The sequence below is a fragment of the Lampetra fluviatilis genome, chromosome 61, assembly GCF_964198595.1.
Source record: "Lampetra fluviatilis chromosome 61, kcLamFluv1.1, whole genome shotgun sequence".
NCBI lineage: Eukaryota > Metazoa > Chordata > Hyperoartia > Petromyzontiformes > Petromyzontidae > Lampetra > Lampetra fluviatilis.
In genome coordinates this window covers 3347287-3366775 of record NC_136335.1, presented here as the reverse complement: position 1 = coordinate 3366775, position 19489 = coordinate 3347287, and the positions used below count along the sequence as shown (strand labels likewise).

The 19489-nt window shown below is 48.2% G+C and overlaps 1 protein-coding gene across 2 annotated transcripts in view; it reads right to left on the bottom strand.

Moving 5' to 3' along the window:
- Positions 1 to 834: 834 nt before the first annotated feature.
- The window catches only part of IVNS1ABP (influenza virus NS1A binding protein), a 65786-nt gene continuing 47131 nt past the window's right edge, over positions 835 to 19489 (bottom strand). For both annotated transcript variants that reach the window (XM_078881517.1, XM_078881516.1), the window contains 7 exons: positions 18035 to 18278; positions 15452 to 15685; positions 14401 to 14522; positions 11401 to 11527; positions 10869 to 11000; positions 9799 to 9972; positions 835 to 7573 (listed from right to left, as the gene is read on the bottom strand). In XM_078881517.1, coding sequence (XP_078737643.1) covers positions 7284 to 7573; positions 9799 to 9972; positions 10869 to 11000; positions 11401 to 11527; positions 14401 to 14522; positions 15452 to 15685; positions 18035 to 18278 — 1323 coding nt within the window. In that variant the 3' untranslated portion in view covers positions 835 to 7283. The remainder of the gene's footprint in view (positions 7574 to 9798; positions 9973 to 10868; positions 11001 to 11400; positions 11528 to 14400; positions 14523 to 15451; positions 15686 to 18034; positions 18279 to 19489) is intronic.

Below are 19489 nucleotides of genomic sequence, written 5' to 3'. Positions count from 1 at the left end.
TACTGTAATGCATTGAGCCTTAGCTCAACTGCTTTCCTCAACACTAATGCTGGAAAACAGGTCTCTTATGGGTGAGCTCTATAAAACACATTCCTGCGGAGGGAGCTGGTAGGAACGTTGGGTTGCTCGGTCAATGGCCTGCAGGGTCAACGGCGGCGTGGTGTATTCCGCAAATATGCCCGACTGTGAGGGCGGGCACAAGCCGGCGTGAGTGAGTTAAACGTTGAGTTTTATAAGGGCACGACGGGGTGACCAGCCCCTCCCCACCCAGCCCCTCCCTGCAAGACGGACGGACACAATAATCATCTGGGCTGGTGGAACCAGTGGGTTCCTACCAGTAACAAGTATAACCCGTAAAAACAAAGTTTTTCACTATAAATCCTTCATATGCGTGGCGGCTAGTCATCTCGTCCTCTGGCTTGAGATGGCTGCCACCTATGGGTCAGATGATTGCATGGCAGCATTAAGCAATTGGTAATTAAATATATTTGTCCTAAAAAGTGTAAAATTTTGGAAAAAATTTCACGAACATTAATTGTCACGCACAACGAGTCTGTGTGCAAAATGTCAGCTCGATTGGATCACGGGAAGTGGGTTAAAAAACGACCGAAATATTTGCACGGTCGTAAGCAAGCAAGCAAGTGAACTTAATATAAAGGATTTAAAAATAATTTTAACTGCCGCGCCAGAAGATGAAACCGAACCGGCGTTCCTGTGGATTGCTCTGCGAGACCCCAAGGACAAGGACACTTCATCTCGGTGACAGAACGCCGACAACACAATTTTAGGGATAAATACCAAGCGTTAAAATGAACCAGACATCACACACCAACATTGGGGCTTATTTCGCTACAGTTTATTTGAGTTTGCTACGAGACGGGCAAAAAGGAAATCATCATCGTCATCATCATCATCATACGGGCGACTCCCACCAATTTTGATCACCGGCAAACTGCAGCAGTCGCTTAAACTCGGCAGCTACGAATGTCACAAATCCGTAATCAGTGCCACCACCTTTCAACTTTGGTATTACCTAGACCAATGCGTGTGTCTAACGCGCGCACGTCACACAAGTGCAAGGTTCTTCAACTGGTAGACCCAACGTGGGCCGGATCAAGGCCGGACTATACTCTTGGAAGGGCTTACCGAGTGTGTGTGGCCCGTGAATAGATACGGCTCTGCGAGAACGAGATCTAAACGAGATCTGAAGACGGAGGGGGGGTACATGTTGAGATACGGATGTGAGCTGTGGACAAGACACAAATCGAGTCCCATGGACGACAGACATCGTGATGCCACACGAGGTGACACCGTGAAAGCGGTTCACAAAAGACAAACCGGTCACCCCCCCCCCCCTCCCCAGCACATGCCAATTCTATTATGGCCCACCTGAGTGTTCAGTTGAAGAACCTTGTTATTAGGTAAATGAGTTCTCAAAATCCTACATCTTTTCGGAGTTCTACATCTTGTCAAAGCAGATTTTGTTTACATGCCAGGGTTAACCGCGATACGGTGACACTACGGTTTACAATATAAGATTGACGACACTAATATTGTCCGATTTCGCACATTAAAAAAAATCAGGATTGTGGCACATTTAAATTCAGAAATACAGGATGCTTAAAAAAAATTTTTTGCAGTTGAAGAACTTAACATTTTAGGTCAAGCTTCCCAAGTTCCCAACCTAGCACAGAATCTTGTAAGTAAATAATGCGAAACACAATTACAAGGTGGAGGAATTTGGCGAGAAATCGTCGTGTCATCAATGCAAATATTGTGTCGTGAAAAATATCGCGGCAACCCCATTAGTGATCGAGCTGAAATAACAACTTGGGTCAACGTACGCACGCACATTAGTGGGAGTCTACCTGGGTGTTACTTGCCAAAAACGATGCGTTGTTTTCATCCGTGTTATTAAAAATGCCACTAAATAGCAAGTGATGGCAATTCACAAACCGTGTAAAAATAAGCTAAAAATCTATTCAAGCGATTTGCTGTCCAGATAATTCTTGTAATTTTTTTTATTTCTTTTTTTTTCATTTAATATATATAAATTTTGCCGACAATCGCATACAAAAACTTTTGTATGGCGTATTGGTTTCCAGTTTTCTTTAGCACTTGTTAACCTGGTATAATAATCGACCATCTTCGAAATGTAACCAAAATCTTTTACACATGCCTGCGCACACACACTCCCTCACACGCTCACATTTCCTAAAACACAGCAAAATAGAGTAACGGTACAGTATTAATAAACTTCAAAAATTCCCCCTCTCCCCCGCTCACGCTTACAATTGAAGGCTTCTGGTTAGAAAGATTCTTGTACTACAGACAACCACTCAAGAAGGCCTTTTCAAAGCTGCTTAACATCTGCCGCAAGAGCCGGTGTAAGCTGTAAGCAAAATTTTAACCAAACGTAATAAAAATGCTTTTTAAATTGGCTTTGCTAAGACCCGCGCACAATACCGCCGTTAAACCAAAAACGAGTTTCAAGAAGCAGAGTAAATCTAACCCTGCCCCACCCCAGAAATATTTTAAAAGTTTTAGCCCTATCCCATCAAACTCAACTTTGGTTTCGTGCCTAATATGAAGTGGTTTGATCTATTGTGTGTTAGATGGGAGCTTAATCGAGCGGCGTTTTTTTTCGAACCATGCACATGTTCAATAGCTTACAAAGCAATATACCTTAACATGAGATAGAGAGAGAAAAACATAACATTCTTTGTCGCAATTGAAGGAAAATTGATATCCGAGATGGAGACATTTCCTCCCCCTGTTAAAACTACACAGAAGCAAAATAAATACACGTGACGTCATTCAATCCTATAAGAAGAAAAAAAACACGCGCGCACACACAAAAAAAACCTATCATTGCATACTTTGAAAGCTTCCCATTATCGTCCAGTCGACACTTCACTACCAATTCTTTCCTCCGAACCAGCAGTGCAAAATAATTCTGCAAAGCTTAAAAAATAAACCACAAAAAAACAATTCCCAACTTGCTTTCCCCTGCATCCCAGGTCCAACGCCTGTTCCATCAGTTGCGCAATTTGACTCCGTGCAACAGACTCGTTAAATGCGGACTTCTCTGCATCCGTTCCTGAGCGTGGCTCTTCCCTCCCCCACCTCTCTTCCTTTCAAGCAGATCCGCTCGGCAAATTTGAAGCAATGCATTTCTCAGTCCCGACCCTGATGCGAGTGTGGGTGGAGCTAGCCGGAAAGCGAGCGGGCCTCTTGCTGTGTAACAAAAAAAAGTGGGGCTAAGAAATGTTTTGCGTCCACGCTCAGACGCGACCGTGTTTGCAGCAACTACCTCGGCTCGTACGCCGGACCAAAGCATCTTCTTGGTTCTTTCGGTAAAGTCACGTAGAAGGGAATAAAATAAAACATAATAAAATAATTCTCACGACGTTTCGGCCACAACGCAAGCAGCCGTCCTCAGGTGAAGACCAGGTCTGTCGGGGAGACAGCGTCTGAATGGTCGATCGTCGTGAGAATTATTTTATGTTTTATTTCTTCCCTTCTACGTGACTTTACCGAAAGAACCAAGAAGATGAATCCCTGCAGTCACGAAAGAAGCTTCAAATCGAAATCGGACCAAAGTAGTTGCACGGGACGATCGATTTGCAGGTTACCCCAACTCCCCCCCCCCCACTGTGATTTAGTTGCACAACTCATTGCCTCAAGTATGGAACTCCACTTGCCCGTGCCCCCCTTCGCCTTTGAAGCAACGTACCAGACGCGTTCTGCGTATTTTCCGGGTGCGTTTACGATTCCCAGCGACTGCCTAAAGAAACACGTGGCTCGTAAAAAAAAAACATGCAAAAGATTGATGCAAATGAGCAAAAGGAAAGATAACTTGAACGATAGCTTGCGGGAGGGAGATGCACACACCTTCCCTCGGGGAGATAAAATATAAAACATGAGCATCAGATCGATTTCAGAAATACCTCGCCAAGGTTTTTACGGCAGCACAAAAAGGGCGCGCGCCCCTGCCACATGAATTTAATTGTGAATATGTTGGGAGGGGAAAAAAAAAAATCATTCATTTCTAACAAAAACAATAATAAATCAGGAAATAATAAAACATCGTCAACTTCATCAAGAAGAACACTCGACATTTTTTTATGATATAAAGCCGAGCTATTTGCTTCAACTTGACGTATTGTTTATACCAAGGTTTAAACACAATGTCTATGTCACTACTGAAGCCGACAAGTGAGATGCAAGAAAGCTGACATTTCCCACAAACGGTCCGACTCCTCCCGACAAAACCTTCCACCCCATCCCCCCCTTTTCCCACCGTCACATCAGAGCCGAGCCCAGTGCCATGGGGATCATTACGGCTATTTCGCTGTGCCGAGCACTAACCGAGCCGCGATTCGCACTCAGCACAGCGGGGGAGGTCGCCAGCCTGCGGCTTGGAGTCGCGTGCGGTGGCGCTTTTTAAAAAAGGGGGCTTGCGGTGGCGGCTCTTGAAATTCGAGAAGAATTTTTTTTTGCCTCTGTCATTTTGGCTACCGCCAATCCTCTTGACCACGGAAGCCCAGTTCAGCGTGGGCAGGGGGGGGGTTAGGCAACCTGCGGTTCTTTGAAGGACCGCTTCGTGAGACCATTATTTATTAAAGGGTACCCATCGTCCCCTATTCACAACATTGTACTTATGGCTCCTGAATTAAGATTTTTTTTACCGAATTCGAAAAAAACCCGGCTCCTCTTGTTATCTTGCTTGCCGACGACCCCCTGCGCGAGCCAGAGGTCGCAACCGGGTACCCGATACCCTACCCGATACCCGGCTACCCGTACCCGGCCAGGTACGGGTACCCGTTTGCGACCCTGGTGCGGCCGGGTACGGGTAGACCGTGAGTCACTGGTGAGCAACTGTTTGTCACTCATTTCCCAACGTCTTGTCTCTTCTCACAATTCAAGTTCCTAGAATCAACCCACCCACGCCTGCAACATGGCTTCATCCCAGAGGTCGCAATCGGGTACCCGATACCCATACCCTACCCGATACCCGGCCGGGTACGGGTACGGGTACGGCCGGGTTCGGGTACCCGTTTGCGACCCTGGTGCGGCCGGGTACGGGTAAGGAATCAAAACCAATTTGCGACCTCTAGCACGAGCCCTCCTCACGAGAGGTTTGGATCTGTTTTGGGCGACAAGCCGGGCCCCGCCACGGGGTGGGTCGGGTTACCGACGCGTTCGCAGCACGCGACAACGCCAGAAGGTCGCACGGAGGGCACGCGGCATCAACCCAGTTACCCTACACACGCGCGCGTGTCGGAAACGCACAATGCGTGACCCGCAGGCGGGTAAGATAAACAAAAAAAACCAGGATCAGACACGTTCAGTGTCGTTGGACGCCAGTGGCACGGCTCTGATTCTGCAGTGGAAAAAAAAAAACTGGTGCCGAGCGAGCCGTGCCCGTTCGGCCGTGACCCCAGAACAGGGCGCTTGTAACAGTAAAAATAAAATAGGTGTTTCAGAATCCTAGGCCCTAAACCCATATCTTTGAAAGCATTTTCATTTTTAAGTCGCCATCACTGGAACCTGAAGTTTTAAAAAAGACAAGGCAATGATCTACTATTTGATATTCGAATATAAATGAAAACACAAACGTTGATGCCAGTTTGTCAAGACTAAATGTACTTTAATGGCCACTTGTATGAAGAGAACTTAAAAATGTGACTAAAACATCTAAATATATTACTACATCTGCAATCAATAGATCAGCTTGCGCGACCACAAATCCTCCGCTTGACCTTCGACAAGATGGCAACGTAGCTGCCAACTGCAACGAGCATAAAAGACGGGGCGAGTTTCCGATTAGGACTTTAAGTTTCAAAGTGGAAGTTGTTCATGGGCATCTTAGTCCTTCGCAACCAACCAACGCAGCGAATCCAAATTATCCCAAGGGAGCTTCGTCTCTTGAAGCCTCAACCATTCGTACGGAATCCAAAATGTTCACAAATAATGTGGCTTTTGTGAACCCCCCCTCCCCAGGCAATTACGCTTGAGATTCTAGTCCAAAACGTGGCCTTGGCTTCAGAGTTTGAGGACCGAGGTTTGAACGTGGATCGCCAAGTGATTCTTTGGCAATCCACTACTGGACCAGTGGCCTCCCCCGACACACCCTGCGGGTCCCGTGGCGGTTAATTGACCGTACACATTGCCGCGTCAAAGTCAGTGCGGGTGTTTCTGAAGGCAGGAGGGAGCAAGGAGCGTATTATGGCACAATCGAGGCTATTGCTGCACTGGCCTCGTGCCGGATCCTGTAGTCTTGTACGAGCCGACAACAACTGCTTGGTTCTTCATGGTGGTAACCCATCCAAGCATTCTGCCGGCTCGACCACAATTAAACGTTCAGGCAGGATAAACGGAGGATTAGCGTCTTGCGTCCGCGAAATGTTCACAATTGGGAGTTGCAAAAATTCGAATTTATTTTTGCACGTACAACTTCTGGCAGCTGCACGGATTCCATTATCCGACAGCCCAGTAGCACGATGGATCGGCAACGGTCAACATTCTTACGCGCATTAATTTCAGGCACCTCGTGAGCGGTGGAACCAATTAAAAGAATAAAAATGAAAATCACGCACGATATGCATGGATTTTGTATCGCTTTTCAACGCGCGTTGCTTTTCAAGTGGCCACAACGAGATGACATCACACGGCGCATGACGTAGGACGTCATCGCCTTGATCACAAAGGGCTTCACCGTTATCACGGTGTTTGTATCATCAAGCATAGGGAAACTTTTCGATTTAAAGCTTTCGTGACTGCAGGGAATCATCTTCTTGGTTCTTTCGGTAAAGTCACGTAGAAGGGAAGTAATAAAATAAAACATAATAAAATAATTCTCACGACGTTTCGGCCACAATGCAAGCAGCGGTCCTCATTCTTCACCTGAGGACGGCTGCTTGCGTTGTGGCCGAAACGTCGTGAGAATTATTTTATGTTTTATTTTTATTATTTTATTACTTCCCTTCTACGTGACTTTATTGGGAACTGTCAGGGTCAATCCTGTTTTTCTTTTCCGGTCGGGCAAGTCTCTAAACGACAACAAAACTTGACGCTAAAACTGAATCTACATTGGATCCTATTTACGACCCGCTACAGCAGGAGATAATTAAATAATGCTTCAACCCTTTGTTGGAAGGTGTTAAAAAAAAAATCTCATGCATCGAGGGACCCCTCTCCCCTCCTCCACTACAAACCCTACCCCAGTTGGCAACCACGTGTCATCTTGGCAACAAAAAAGCCCCCCCCCTTTTCTTTCATCACTCACTCCTCTCCTCATCCCCCTCCAACAGATCGGCCTCTCTTTTGATGGCGATGTACGGGGACCACAGGTTGGCCTGCGCGTCGTAAACCTCGACCGACCGCAGGAACTGCGCGCCGGTGAAACCGCCGACCGCGTATAGGCGCCCTCCGGCCACCGCCACGCCGGCGTTGCTGCGCACCACCGACAGGCTGGCCAGCACGGTCCACTCGTCGCGTGCCGGGTCGTATGCCTCCACCGCGCCCAGTGAGCTGGCGCCGTTGAAGCCGCCCACCACGAACAGTTTGCCTGGAGGGACGGGCAGAGCGAGAAGATGGGGGGGCGGGTGAGCGAGCGAGCGAGCGATGGTGTCAAATGTTCCAGTTTGTATGGGCAGCAGATGTGCGCGCGTGTGTGGAGTGGTAGTATAGCGGGTAGCAGTGCTGCGCTACAAACCCGGCGATCCGAGTTCGATTACCGCTGAACCGGTCCTGGGCCTCCCTTAGGTCGACTCGGAATCAAATGAGTACCTGGTGCAGTGTGTACACATCGCCACTGGGGAGACAAAGGCGGCTGGGTGTGGTGTTGGCCACCCACCCCCTTCGAGTGCTGTGCCGGCCTTCATTAGGTGCTGCTACTCGCTAACAGAACTTGCCCCTACAGTCTGTCGAGACTATACGGGAGAACTCCGTCTTTGTACATCAAGATGCTTAACGCGGGATGTAACAAAGAGAAGACTCGGGTGGTATGGGGACGTGTTGAGAATGGAAGTCCATAGCAAAAACTGCCCTACGGTGGACACCACAACGAGAGAGACCACGGGGGCAGGCCGAAGAGAACCTGGCGACACACTATTCAAGACGAACCGAAGACCATGGGCATGTCTTCGGGTGAAGTGGAGAAAGCTGCTAAAGCCCGTCGCGGGTGATTGTTGCGGCCTTATGCTCCACAGGGAGCGAAGAGGAATAAGCAAGTCTGTCTTTGTTTGGTTGGTGTGGAACAAGAGACAGGGGCGCAGTCCCATAGCGTCGGAGGGGCTGGAGCAGGCCCTCTTAAACCAGTGAGGTGGGAGTGGCGGGTGGGTGATGGTGGCAAGTCTGTGGGGTTTTAAATTTTGATTTTAAGCTTTCGTGACTGCAGGGATTCATATTCTTGGTTCTTTCGGTAAAGTCACGTAGAAGGGAAACAATAATAAAAATATATAAAAAGACGAAAAACAATCTGTGCCGTTTGTTTGGTGGAACGAGAGACAGACAAAGGAGGATGAGAGATCAAAATGTTGGGAAGGCTTTGAGGTGCCCTCCCACCACTGCTGCGTCAACCCGGAGGTCACTTGAAAGGATCTCAGGAGGTCGTTCTGTGGTATCCGCTTCCACAGACAGTTCTGTTAACACCGTCGGGGAGGGTTGCATTGCTCTGCGGGCGATCCAATTGGACACTTTCATCTCTTGCCATGACACCGGGATGACATTATTGAAACTAAACTATTTTTCGATTTAAAGCTTTCGTGACTGCAGGGATTCATCTTCTTGGTTCTTTCGGTAAAGTCACGTAGAAGGAAAATAATAAAATAATTCTCACGACGTTTCGGCCACAACGCAAGCAGCTGTCTTCAGGTGGAGAACAGGTCTGTCGAGAATGCAGAGTCCGAATGCCTTCGACAGACCTGTTCTCCACTTGAAGACGGCTGCTTGCGTTGTGGCCGAAACGTCGTGAGAATTATTTTATTATGTTTTATTTTTAAATCCTTTATATTAAGTTCGCTTGCTTGCTTAGGACCGTGCAAATCTTTCGGTCGTTTTTTAACCCACTTCCCGTGATCCAATCGAGCTGACATTTTGCACACAAGACTCGTTGTGCGTGACAATACATTTTCGTGAAAAAATTTTTCCAAAATTTTACATTGTTTAGGGAGAAATATTTAAATATTTAATTACCAATTGTTTAATGCTGCCAGACAATCGTCTGACCCATAGGTGGCAGCCATCTCAAGCCAGAGGACGAGAGGACTCTAGCCGCCCCGATGCCACGCATATAAAGGATTTATAGTGAAAAACTTTGTTTTTATGGGTTAATTATTATTATTTGATTATTTTCCTTCTACGTGACTTTACCGAAAGAACCAAGAAGATAAACTATTTTTATTTTATCAGGTGTAAGGCCCACCGGAGCCGTGTAGCTCTTTATCGGAAGTGACCTGGCGATCACAAATTATCAACTCGCCATCACGTGGAAATTTATAGCAGCCAAATACTCTAAATGTTACTAAACATGTGTGAGGGAAACACCGAAGGAGCCAGAGAAAAATCCACGTGACCACGGGAGAACATGAAAACTCCAAATATACAGCAGGTGTCAAGGGTCGGGATCAAGCCCACGACCTCCTGTATACCAGGCGAGGTTGTTGACATCGCCACCGTGACGAAGCGGCTCGTCAAAATGCGTCGCGTCGACTAAATGTAGAGGGACAAAAAATAAAGAAAACACCGGCAGGACCTGGGGAGAGAAAGTCTGGGTCTCGAAAGAATGAATACCGTTGTAGGCAGCGACGCCGGCGCCGCGACGCGCCACGTTCATGGGCGCCACGAAGGACCAGGTGTCTGCGAGCGGGTCGTAGCGCTCCACCGTGTTGAGGCAGTTCCACGCCTCGCTGCCACCCACCACGTACAGGAAGCCGTCCAGCTCGCACACCGACGCCTGGTGCCGGTCTGGTGGCACGCGGTGGGTCGGGCGAGGAGAGGTCGTGGCGTTAATATATTTACGTACGGCGCAACAATTATTTTTTACACCATTGGAACCTCATTTGCCAGTAAAAATATGATAATTGGTTTTTTACCCTTCTATCTGGGAACAAAACTGACACTTTTTTACAAGGAGTCATGACCACCAGGGAGAACATGCAAACTCCGGGTCAGGATTGAGCCCACGACCTCCTGTAGACCAGGCGAGGTTGTTTACATCTCGCCACCATGGCCAAACATCCCATTGCTAAAATATTACCTGCTAATTGCTCAACTGGAATTACAAACAGCAGCTGCAACAACATCGTCCCCCCTACAGGACCCTCCGGAAAAAAGTCTATCGCAAACTCAGAGATGCTTTCCGGGATATACAAGCACAATGGACAATAATAACACTGGTCAACAAAAAAAACACTTTTTTTCTGGCCTGGACTTTTGCAGCTGTTCTAGACTAATTTCAGGGTGCTGATTCCAAATCTGATCTCAGATTTGCTCCATCACATCTCATTTTTATGCTATCGGCATACCCCATTTTCATTGATTTTACCCGAAATTAACTCTGTCACTTATGATTGCAAGTTGTTGCGAGTCAGTGCTTTAGTGTTAAAATATGGCGCTGTATTTTTAGGATAGTGTGTTTATAATATAATTTTATGTAGATATCCACATTTATTTAATATTTTTCTTCTGCAGTTTTTATTGAAAATGCAATATTTTATATCTCAAAAACCTGATGTGATGGACAAAAACTGATGCCAGATTTGGAATCAGCACCCCAAATTTCAGTTAAAACCCTTGGAATACCTTATGCCAGAAAAAGTGTGTTGACCAGTGTAATAACAGCGACTCAAAACGCAGCTTACGAGTGTTTGTCGGCGAGCAAGTGATCCACGTCTTGGAGATCGGGTCGAAGGCGTCGCAGCTCCGAAGACCTTTCTGGCCATAGGGGTCTGATCCACCGACAATGTACAGCCGATCCTTCAGCACCGCCACACCTGAGGAGTAGGCAATACGGGGCGTGGGGGTTGCATGCAGCACGAAGATCGGCAGCACCTTTTGAAGACAATACGTGGAGTTATATTGCGCGTTCCAATGCGTTCCGTATCAAAAGACACGGTAAAAAAAAGGCAATAAACACCGCTGGACTAATGAGTTTGCAGGCCATGCGCCGAGTTGACTTGTGTTTGACAGCCGGCACTGGGGGATACACATTTCAAGTGTGTCTAGGAGAGATGCGAAGACAAAGCGCTTGTCGTGTCGTGTATAAAATGCTCTGAGATGCACCCCCCCCCCCACCCCCCCCCATGTACAAGGGCCGCTACATTTTTTTTACATCATCATTATTACGAGCGAGTAATGAAATGTACACGAAGCATAACAGGGACGACTGCTGACCTGCATTGCAGCGGTTGGTGCGAAGCTCAGGGATGGACATCCACTGGTCGGCATCCGGATCGTAAACCTCCCCAGAGCTCAGCTCGTCCGAGTGTCCGTTGGAACCTCCAAGAGCAAACAGCTTGCCCTGCAACGAGCAGCCAACGTCAAAAATCACTCGCGACTTCCCCGTGCAAACGATCACGGAGGTGGTGCTCAACATTCTGGTCGGGGGGGGGGGCAGCCTTTCAATACGGACAAAGGTCACTATTTGCTTCTCAAACGTACACAGCCCTGTTGTCGTGTAGTCCACTTTGCCTCCGCACACGCCATGCAGGGCATGTGGGTTTCCTTTGACCACACTCTCAACACGCTGGGTCCAGTGCCGGTTGAACGTGGGGGTAGAAGAAAATTTGCAGCAAAGTACAAAAGGGGCTCCCCCCCCCCCTCGCTCTACGCGGTAGGAGTAGTAGTAGCAGTGGCAGTTGGTAGTAGTGACAGTTGGTAGTAGTGGCAGTTGGTAGTAGTGGCAGTTGGTAGTAGTGGCAGTTGGTAGTAGTGGCAGTTGGTAGTAGTGGCAGTTGACGCAGTCCAAAAACAGGGCGTGTAAAGTGAGGCGACAGCTGCCTGCCGAGTATTGCACACAGTACACCACCACCAACCAACATTCGTCAAGTGACAGTGACGTCACCACGGTGCTTGTGCCAGGCTATGTGCACGTTAAGGCCACGTGAAGTGTCAAACGCCCACTGGCAGGAGGTCACGGGACAGACCCAGGTGCCATGGGTCGCGACTCACTGAGATGACTGGCCGATGCACCACCTGTGCCACCTACTGTGCCAACTTGCTGTGTATTAGCAACCCGGCACTCCACTCGTTGTACACACACACAGTGCACATTGTTGTCCCACGTCAGACCGCATAGCCGCATGTAGATTCGAATACAAAGCGCACATCTCGAATTTAGGGTAGGAAAAAGGTTGGCCGCATACTCACAAAATCATACAAACTGAACCTGCACAGACCAAGGGGAAACCAGTCCCATTTTACTGCACTGCCCTCTGCTTTCCACCATAACCCTACAGGAGCCTCAAACTCCTGGTTTATACATGGCGGTCACTCAGCCAGGCACAATCCAAACTGAGCTTAGCTTCCGAGACCTGACAAGATTGGACACTTTCCGGGCAATTTGGTCATAGGCAATGTACCCCTAAAGTTGTACTTAAAATTGGCTGCAGAAATGATGAGATGACAAAGCTTAACCCAGACACCTTTTGGGTTTCAAAGCAGTGTGCCAACAACTCTGCCAATAGATTGCCTCTCCTAAAAAAGTTTATGTACAGGGCAAGAACGACGTTGGGTGGTAATGCGTCATGGGAGGAAATATTTTCCTAAAAAACTATTTTTACAAAGAAACGTGCGTGAGCGTTCCGTTAAAACAATTACACGTGTTCTTAAAAACAGAACGGTCTGAACGGTCATCACAGCATTACTGTTGAAAGCCCGATGGTAAATAATCTCATCCGAGTTGTATTCAAAAACCATTCAACTCTATTCAGCAGCAGCAGCCAATGTTCCGTGTAATCTTAAAGAGAGCGTCATCTTACATTTGTTTGGCCGCGAGCTGCTGGTGGTATAATTGCCGCACTTGTAAACAATGCCCTTTGTAAATGTCTGCGTGCGAGGTGGGGGTCTCTACCTCGCAACACACTGGCGCAACAAAGACGGATCACGGCAGGTCACACACGCAAGTTTGGTTTAGGATGGTAGTGTTACGCGATTTGGTGTTGGGTTTCGTACAGAGCAGCCTCCTGCAGCGAGCGGTAGAAACGAAACGGCGAGACCAGAACCCAGTTCAACCACAGCTTGCCTCGTTTTGAATCAAGGTTCTCAAGTTGGGAGCTACTCCTGGTGGCCACCTTACTGCCAGGCAGAGGTCTCAAACGAGTTGATTCCTTACCTGTACCCGGCCGCACTAGGGTCGCAAACAGGTACCCGTACCCTACCCGATACCCGACTACCCGTACCCGGCTGGGTATCGGGTAGGGTACGGGTACCCGATTGTGACCTCTGGGATGAAGCCAGGTTGCAGGCACGGGTGGGTTGATTCTAGGAACTTGAATTGTGAGAAGAGACAAGACGTTGGGAAATGAGTGACAAACGGTGACTCACTAGTGACTCGGCCTACCCGTACCCGGCCGCACCAGGGTCGCAAACGAGAACCGTACCCGTACCCGGCCGGGTACGGCTAGCCGGGTATCGGGTACCCGATTGCGACCTCTGCTGCCAGGGTATAACGTGAATAAACCGCACTTTTACTCGTTATTATTTTTAAACTGCTCTGAAAATGTACATAAGGTAAAAAAAAATCCATGCAGGCCTCCCCACGCGCCTTGCCGGTTTTGTTTGACCATACTTCACCACGCGCTGGTCAGTACACGTTGGTGATGGAGGGGAGCACAGACGTGGGAGTATAGAAATGCAGGAAACAACGGATAATTGTTGCACTGCTCCGTCACCCACATATCTCCGCTCCACTTTATACATGGTTGTCACCCAAGCCAGCTCTGTCCAGACTCGACCCTGCTTAGCCTCCGAGATCCGACGAGCCCGGGAAAACTCCCGTGTGATTTGGTAATAGGCGTAGTTACACAACTGAAAGAAAATCTGAATAATTTTTATCTCAGAATTACAATTTATTTATACTGGAGGAACCTGATGAACTATGACGCTCTTTTGCACAGATGTCAAGCCGGGAAAATGGAGGGTAATTTTAATCTATATATTTTTTTACAGGAATCGTAATTACTCGCCTGCCCCTAAAACGCTCTCAGCCACACGCTCCCTGGCCCAAGGGGAATTGACAAATGTTAAGAATAACAAAGGCCAGTGGACGGTGACAGTCCGAAAGAATAGACTTCCACACACGACTCAGTTTAAGTATTCATTTCAAATCAACTGACCGTGCATTTACGGGAACTTGGTGGGTGGGCAGGGAGGGAGGGAGGGGAGGCCTCATACCATGAGCGTCGCCATCTGGAAGCGAGCGCGTGGGGTGTTCATGGGTGCGATGAAGGACCAGCTGTCCGTGCTGGCATCGTAGCGTTCCACGGTACGCAGACACTCCTCCCGGTTGTAGCCGCCTGCCGAAGGACGAGAGATGGGGAGGGGGGAAAAAAATCATCAACAAGGTAGCTGATGACACCAGTGTGTGTGCGTGCTTAGTGAGCTGGGGGGGGAACAGGAGAAATAGGAAACCCATGGCGAGAACGGGGTGGGGGGGGGGCACCACGGTGGTGAGATGTTAACTACCTTGCCTGGTAAAGGAGGTCGTGGGTTCGATTACAACCCCTGACGCCTGTATATTTGAAGTTTGCATGTTCTCTACATGGTCGTGTGGATTTTTCTCTCCCGCATTTCGAGACGTGTGTTTGAGTGTATTTGGTTGCTATAGATTTCCACTTGATAAGCCACTTCCGTTGGAGCTATTATTTGTGGGGGCGGGTTGCTTCTGATAAAAAAGCTTTACAGCTTGGTGGGCCTTACCTAGTAAAATAAACAAGTCGTTTATAGTTTAAACCCAGGCCTTTCTTGCCCGTTTGGCACAAGTTTTACCAATGTGTGTCACAAACGATATTACGATTGTAAAAGTTGTGGATTTACTCGCCAACACACCGGCAGGCTGAACTAGCTAACTGGCACGTGTTTAGCGAGCGGTGGACTTGCTCTCCAACACACAACCGGTGTGCTGTACTCGCAACGAATTGGCACGTTCTGTTTACGTGACAAACCTTACTAATTGGCCGTGTCGGGTGGTGGCGGGTTTAACGACACATCTATATTTACGTGATCTAAACCCCCAAAAAAAATCTATATTATGGATATTGGTCGCGAAAGCCTGCGTGTTAAACTAATTAGCACGTTTTGTTCACGTGACAAACCTCACCGGCCGTGTCAGGCGGTGGAGGGTTATAAAACATTTATACCTTACGCGATCCAACCCAAGAACCCTCATTAATGGACATTCCGACTCTCAATTGTGCTCACTAATCGTGCGCTCGTCCCGCGTTACCGGCGGCGATGAGGCTGCCATTGAGCGAGGCGGCTCCCAGGCCGCAGCGCTCGTAGTGCATGCCGGAGAGCAACGCCGCGTCAGGCTCCTCCAGGTCCAGGCCGGCCTCCAGGCTGGAGCTCTTGGAGAGCACCGGCGTGGTGGCGGGGGACACGCGCGGGCTGGAGGCGCGGCCGTGCAGCGAGATGGCGCACAGCGTGCCGCTCAGCACCGCCAGCGACAGGTACTGCATATCTGTGTGCAGCGGGAGGGAAAGGATGTCGGCAAAAAGGTTGGTGGTGGTGGTTTGAGCTCAGGGGTCGGCAATAAAAACACCGAGTAATTTTTCGATTTAAAGCTTTCGCGACTGCAGCAGGGATTCATCTTCTTGGTTCTTTCGGTAAAGTCACGTAGAAGGGAAATAATAAAAATAAAACATAAAATAATTCTCACGACGTTTCGGCCACAACGCAAGCAGCCGTCCTCAGGTCGGCTGCTTGCGTTGTGGCCGAAACGTCGTGAGAATTATTTTATTATGTTTTATTTTTATTTTTATTATTTTATTACTTCCCTTCTACATGACTTTACCGAAAGAACCAAGAAGATGAACCGAGTAATTTGTTTGAATTTCAAGGGGCTCACTGCAGTCGTTAAAGAATCAGAAAATCTATTTATACTGGAGGAATCCGATGAGCTATAAAGATTTTTTTCACAGATGTTCAGTATGCAGCTCCGGGAGACGCAGGTTGCAGACCCCCCCCCCGTCTTAGCCGAACCCATCTCACGTTGTGTGGCCCTTGGCCGTATGAAGATTTTTGGTTAGTGTCTCGTAGGGTCAGGAGGTTTGGTCAACCCCGCTCATAATGAAAAGCACACAAGTTCCGATGACATCACAGTACCCCACAATGTTACCAAATCTCAGATTTTTGGAAAGGCAATCATGGTTGAGCCTAAAATTGTGCAAATGTAGGCGACTGCCATGCACTGAACGAGTACAAATTACACTCTTTGGTTCTTTCGGTAAAGTCACATAGATGAAAAATAAAATAGCTCTATATATAAAAAAAAATCGCTTGTTACAAAGAGTCCTCTCTACTCACTACAGTAATTTTGCTGTGGCTGTTCCACCTGATGACAGAAGCTTGTGTTGCCCCTGAGACGTCGCGATTTAATTTAGTCATTTTTATTATTATTAATCTACGTGACTTTACCGAAAGAACCAAAGAGTATGGATCCTTGCAGTCACGAAAACTTAAAATCTAGAGTACAAATTACTGCCTGCCGAGGGCTACGTGGGTGGCCAGCAGAGGGCGATGCAGCAATATCTATGTTTGTACTATACAGCAAGGTCTCGCAGGAACGCGGGCGGGGGTTAGGCTCCGTGTACCCCCCACGTAAGCACGAATTCACGCAAGTTGTGGGTGTTCACCTACGTGTGTAGTACAGCAAATGTAAGAGTGTATATAAATGTACATACATGTTTCAGAAAGTAAAGTAAAAGGTTCCACTAATCATCGGTAGCATTCAAGTCAGATAGAACACTATATTAACACGATATTATTAACAATTTTTGTAGTCGTTTCTTGTGCGGGCGATACAAATACAAGATCGCGTCATAGCTGGGGGGTGGGATTTGACTCTGTGCTTCCCACCCTGTGCATTCACGTACTGACGTGGCTAATGCGGCCAAGGCGGTGAAAAAAAATCAATCTCCCAACACTCGGCCACGCGTCACGTTTGTTTTCAAGGGCAACCGTGGCAACCGCGGTTCGCTCGACGGACCACAACTTGTTGTAACCGGAGCACCAACGCACCATCATTATTATTTAACGAGGCGAGGTCCGCGTCAAATTCTACACAGCTTTCACAATAGGCCAACGTGTAATGAAAGTCAATTTAAACGATGCGCCCGTTTGTACACGGACGCATACACGCGTACGGCACTGTCATTCCGCTGCTGGATGAGGGTCACCGTGATGCCCACTGTGGGTTGGTGAAGCTGGGGATAGTACAATAAACACAAGTGGGAGCAAGATATTGCTCCACTGCTCTCCGCTGGCCAATAATGTAGCCTTCCCACCCCCCTACAGCCGCTGTTGCATGCTGGGTCGCCAATCTAAGCACCACCTCAGGCTTGACTCAGCTTAGCCTATGTGGTTCAGATGTGATTGGGCGCATTCAGTGATAATTTGATGTCGGGTCTCGCTTACGATCACGTTTATTCAGAATTGTAGGTTTATTTTTTTTTGGGGGTTAGATCGTGTTAATATGAACGTGTTAAACCCACCGCCAACACCCGACACGGCCAATTTGTAAGGTTTGTCACGTGAACAAAACGTGCCAATTCGTTACTGGTTCGGCACACCGGTTGTGTTGGAGAGTAAACCCACTACAGCATTTACAAATTCGAGTACCGTGACACTTTGCCGATAATGTCAACACGCAGCATCATCATCAGGCGACAGCCACAGTTGTGGAGAATCCTCCTGTTTCGGTCTTACGCGATCCATCCCAAACAAACCTCCAATACGAATAATACCGGTGGCGAAAGTCTACGTGTTAAACGGACATTCATTACTATAGCAGAATTACAATAATAATCACCGGAGCTCTTTTCAGAGGCAATGATCTTCCACTCGTGCTTGCTGAAGATGTTGTTGCTGCCGCTGCCGCCATTGCTGCAGCCACCGCCGTTTTGACTCTGCTGCTGCTGCTGCTGTAAGAGGTTGCGAGCAGCGGTGGTGAGCGACTTGCAGGGAGACTTCATGTCGCCGGTATTCAGATGCGTGGTGCCGTTCGTGGTGGCAACGCCGATCTTCTTGCGCTTGCCGTCCCGGTGAAGGTTTTTCTGCGCAGGACAGACACACAACCAAACGCCGGCTGTCAAGTCTCGCCGCCTTTTTATTTTTTACTTTTACACCTCGAGCCCCCCCCCCCCCCCAATACTTTTTCAGGAGAGTCCTGCCAAGGCTTTGGCCATAGGGGATGTTTCTGTGGGAAGGGGTTTTAATTTTTTTTTTTGTTTTATTACAAATTAACGAACTTGCAGCAATTGTAGAACTTGGAAAACTTGGATTGTGGCGATGGGCACACAAGGCCTACACGTTTTCAAATCAGATCACGGGATCCGGAATGTATGTTAAACCTTTACCATTCCGATGACAAACGTGTTATGCAACCAGTTTTTCTTACGGAAGGGCGTGTGGCACTGGTGGAGCCAGTGGGGGGGGGGGGGGTGGTACGTTCACCCCCAATGATTGGATCATTGGGGTTTATTAGTAACAAATTGGCATTTTGCGACCCCCACTGCCACTGTGTAGCATATTATTACGTGCCAGGGACTCTATGAGATGATAGGACAATAGTCTGAGTCCATAATTGGCAATAAGTAACGGCAAAGCAGTTATAAGTGACTCACAGAATTGTGCGCAGTTGCGTATACAGTACATTCACCTTCAGCAAGCGCGATGCCGATCTCACACGGTTCGAATTCGACCCTCGATCGATAGCCGCGCCATCACCGCACACGTGTCGAATAAAAAGCAAGGGACAAGTCCTTACTAACAACTCCTATCATTTGTAATTGCTGGAGGGGTTGCCCCCCCCCCCACCTGAAAATCCTGGCTCCACCATTGGCGTGTGGCACAGTTTGGCGGCAGCTATTATAGAATGCGGTCGTGTCGCTACAGTTACCTGCGGTGAGTACAATGTCTTTAAAAACAGCGGCTCAATGACTCTCGAAATAAATTCATGCGAACCGCTTGCGCATTTAGAGATTCAGCGGTGAACGAGACCCACCCTGCAACTTGCAGATGTCTTGGCAGGGCAAAGGGTTAAAACTGGTAGGAACCTCCTGGTTACACCAGCCCACAGGGGATTATTGTGTCCGTCCGTCGTGCATCCAAAAATGTGAGGGGAGGGGCTGCTCACCCCGTGGTGCCCTTATAAAACTCAATGTTTAACCTACTCACGCCGGCTTGTGCCCGTCCTCACAATCGGGCATATTTGCAGAATACACCACGCCACCGTTGACCCTGGCCATTGACCGAGCAAACCCAA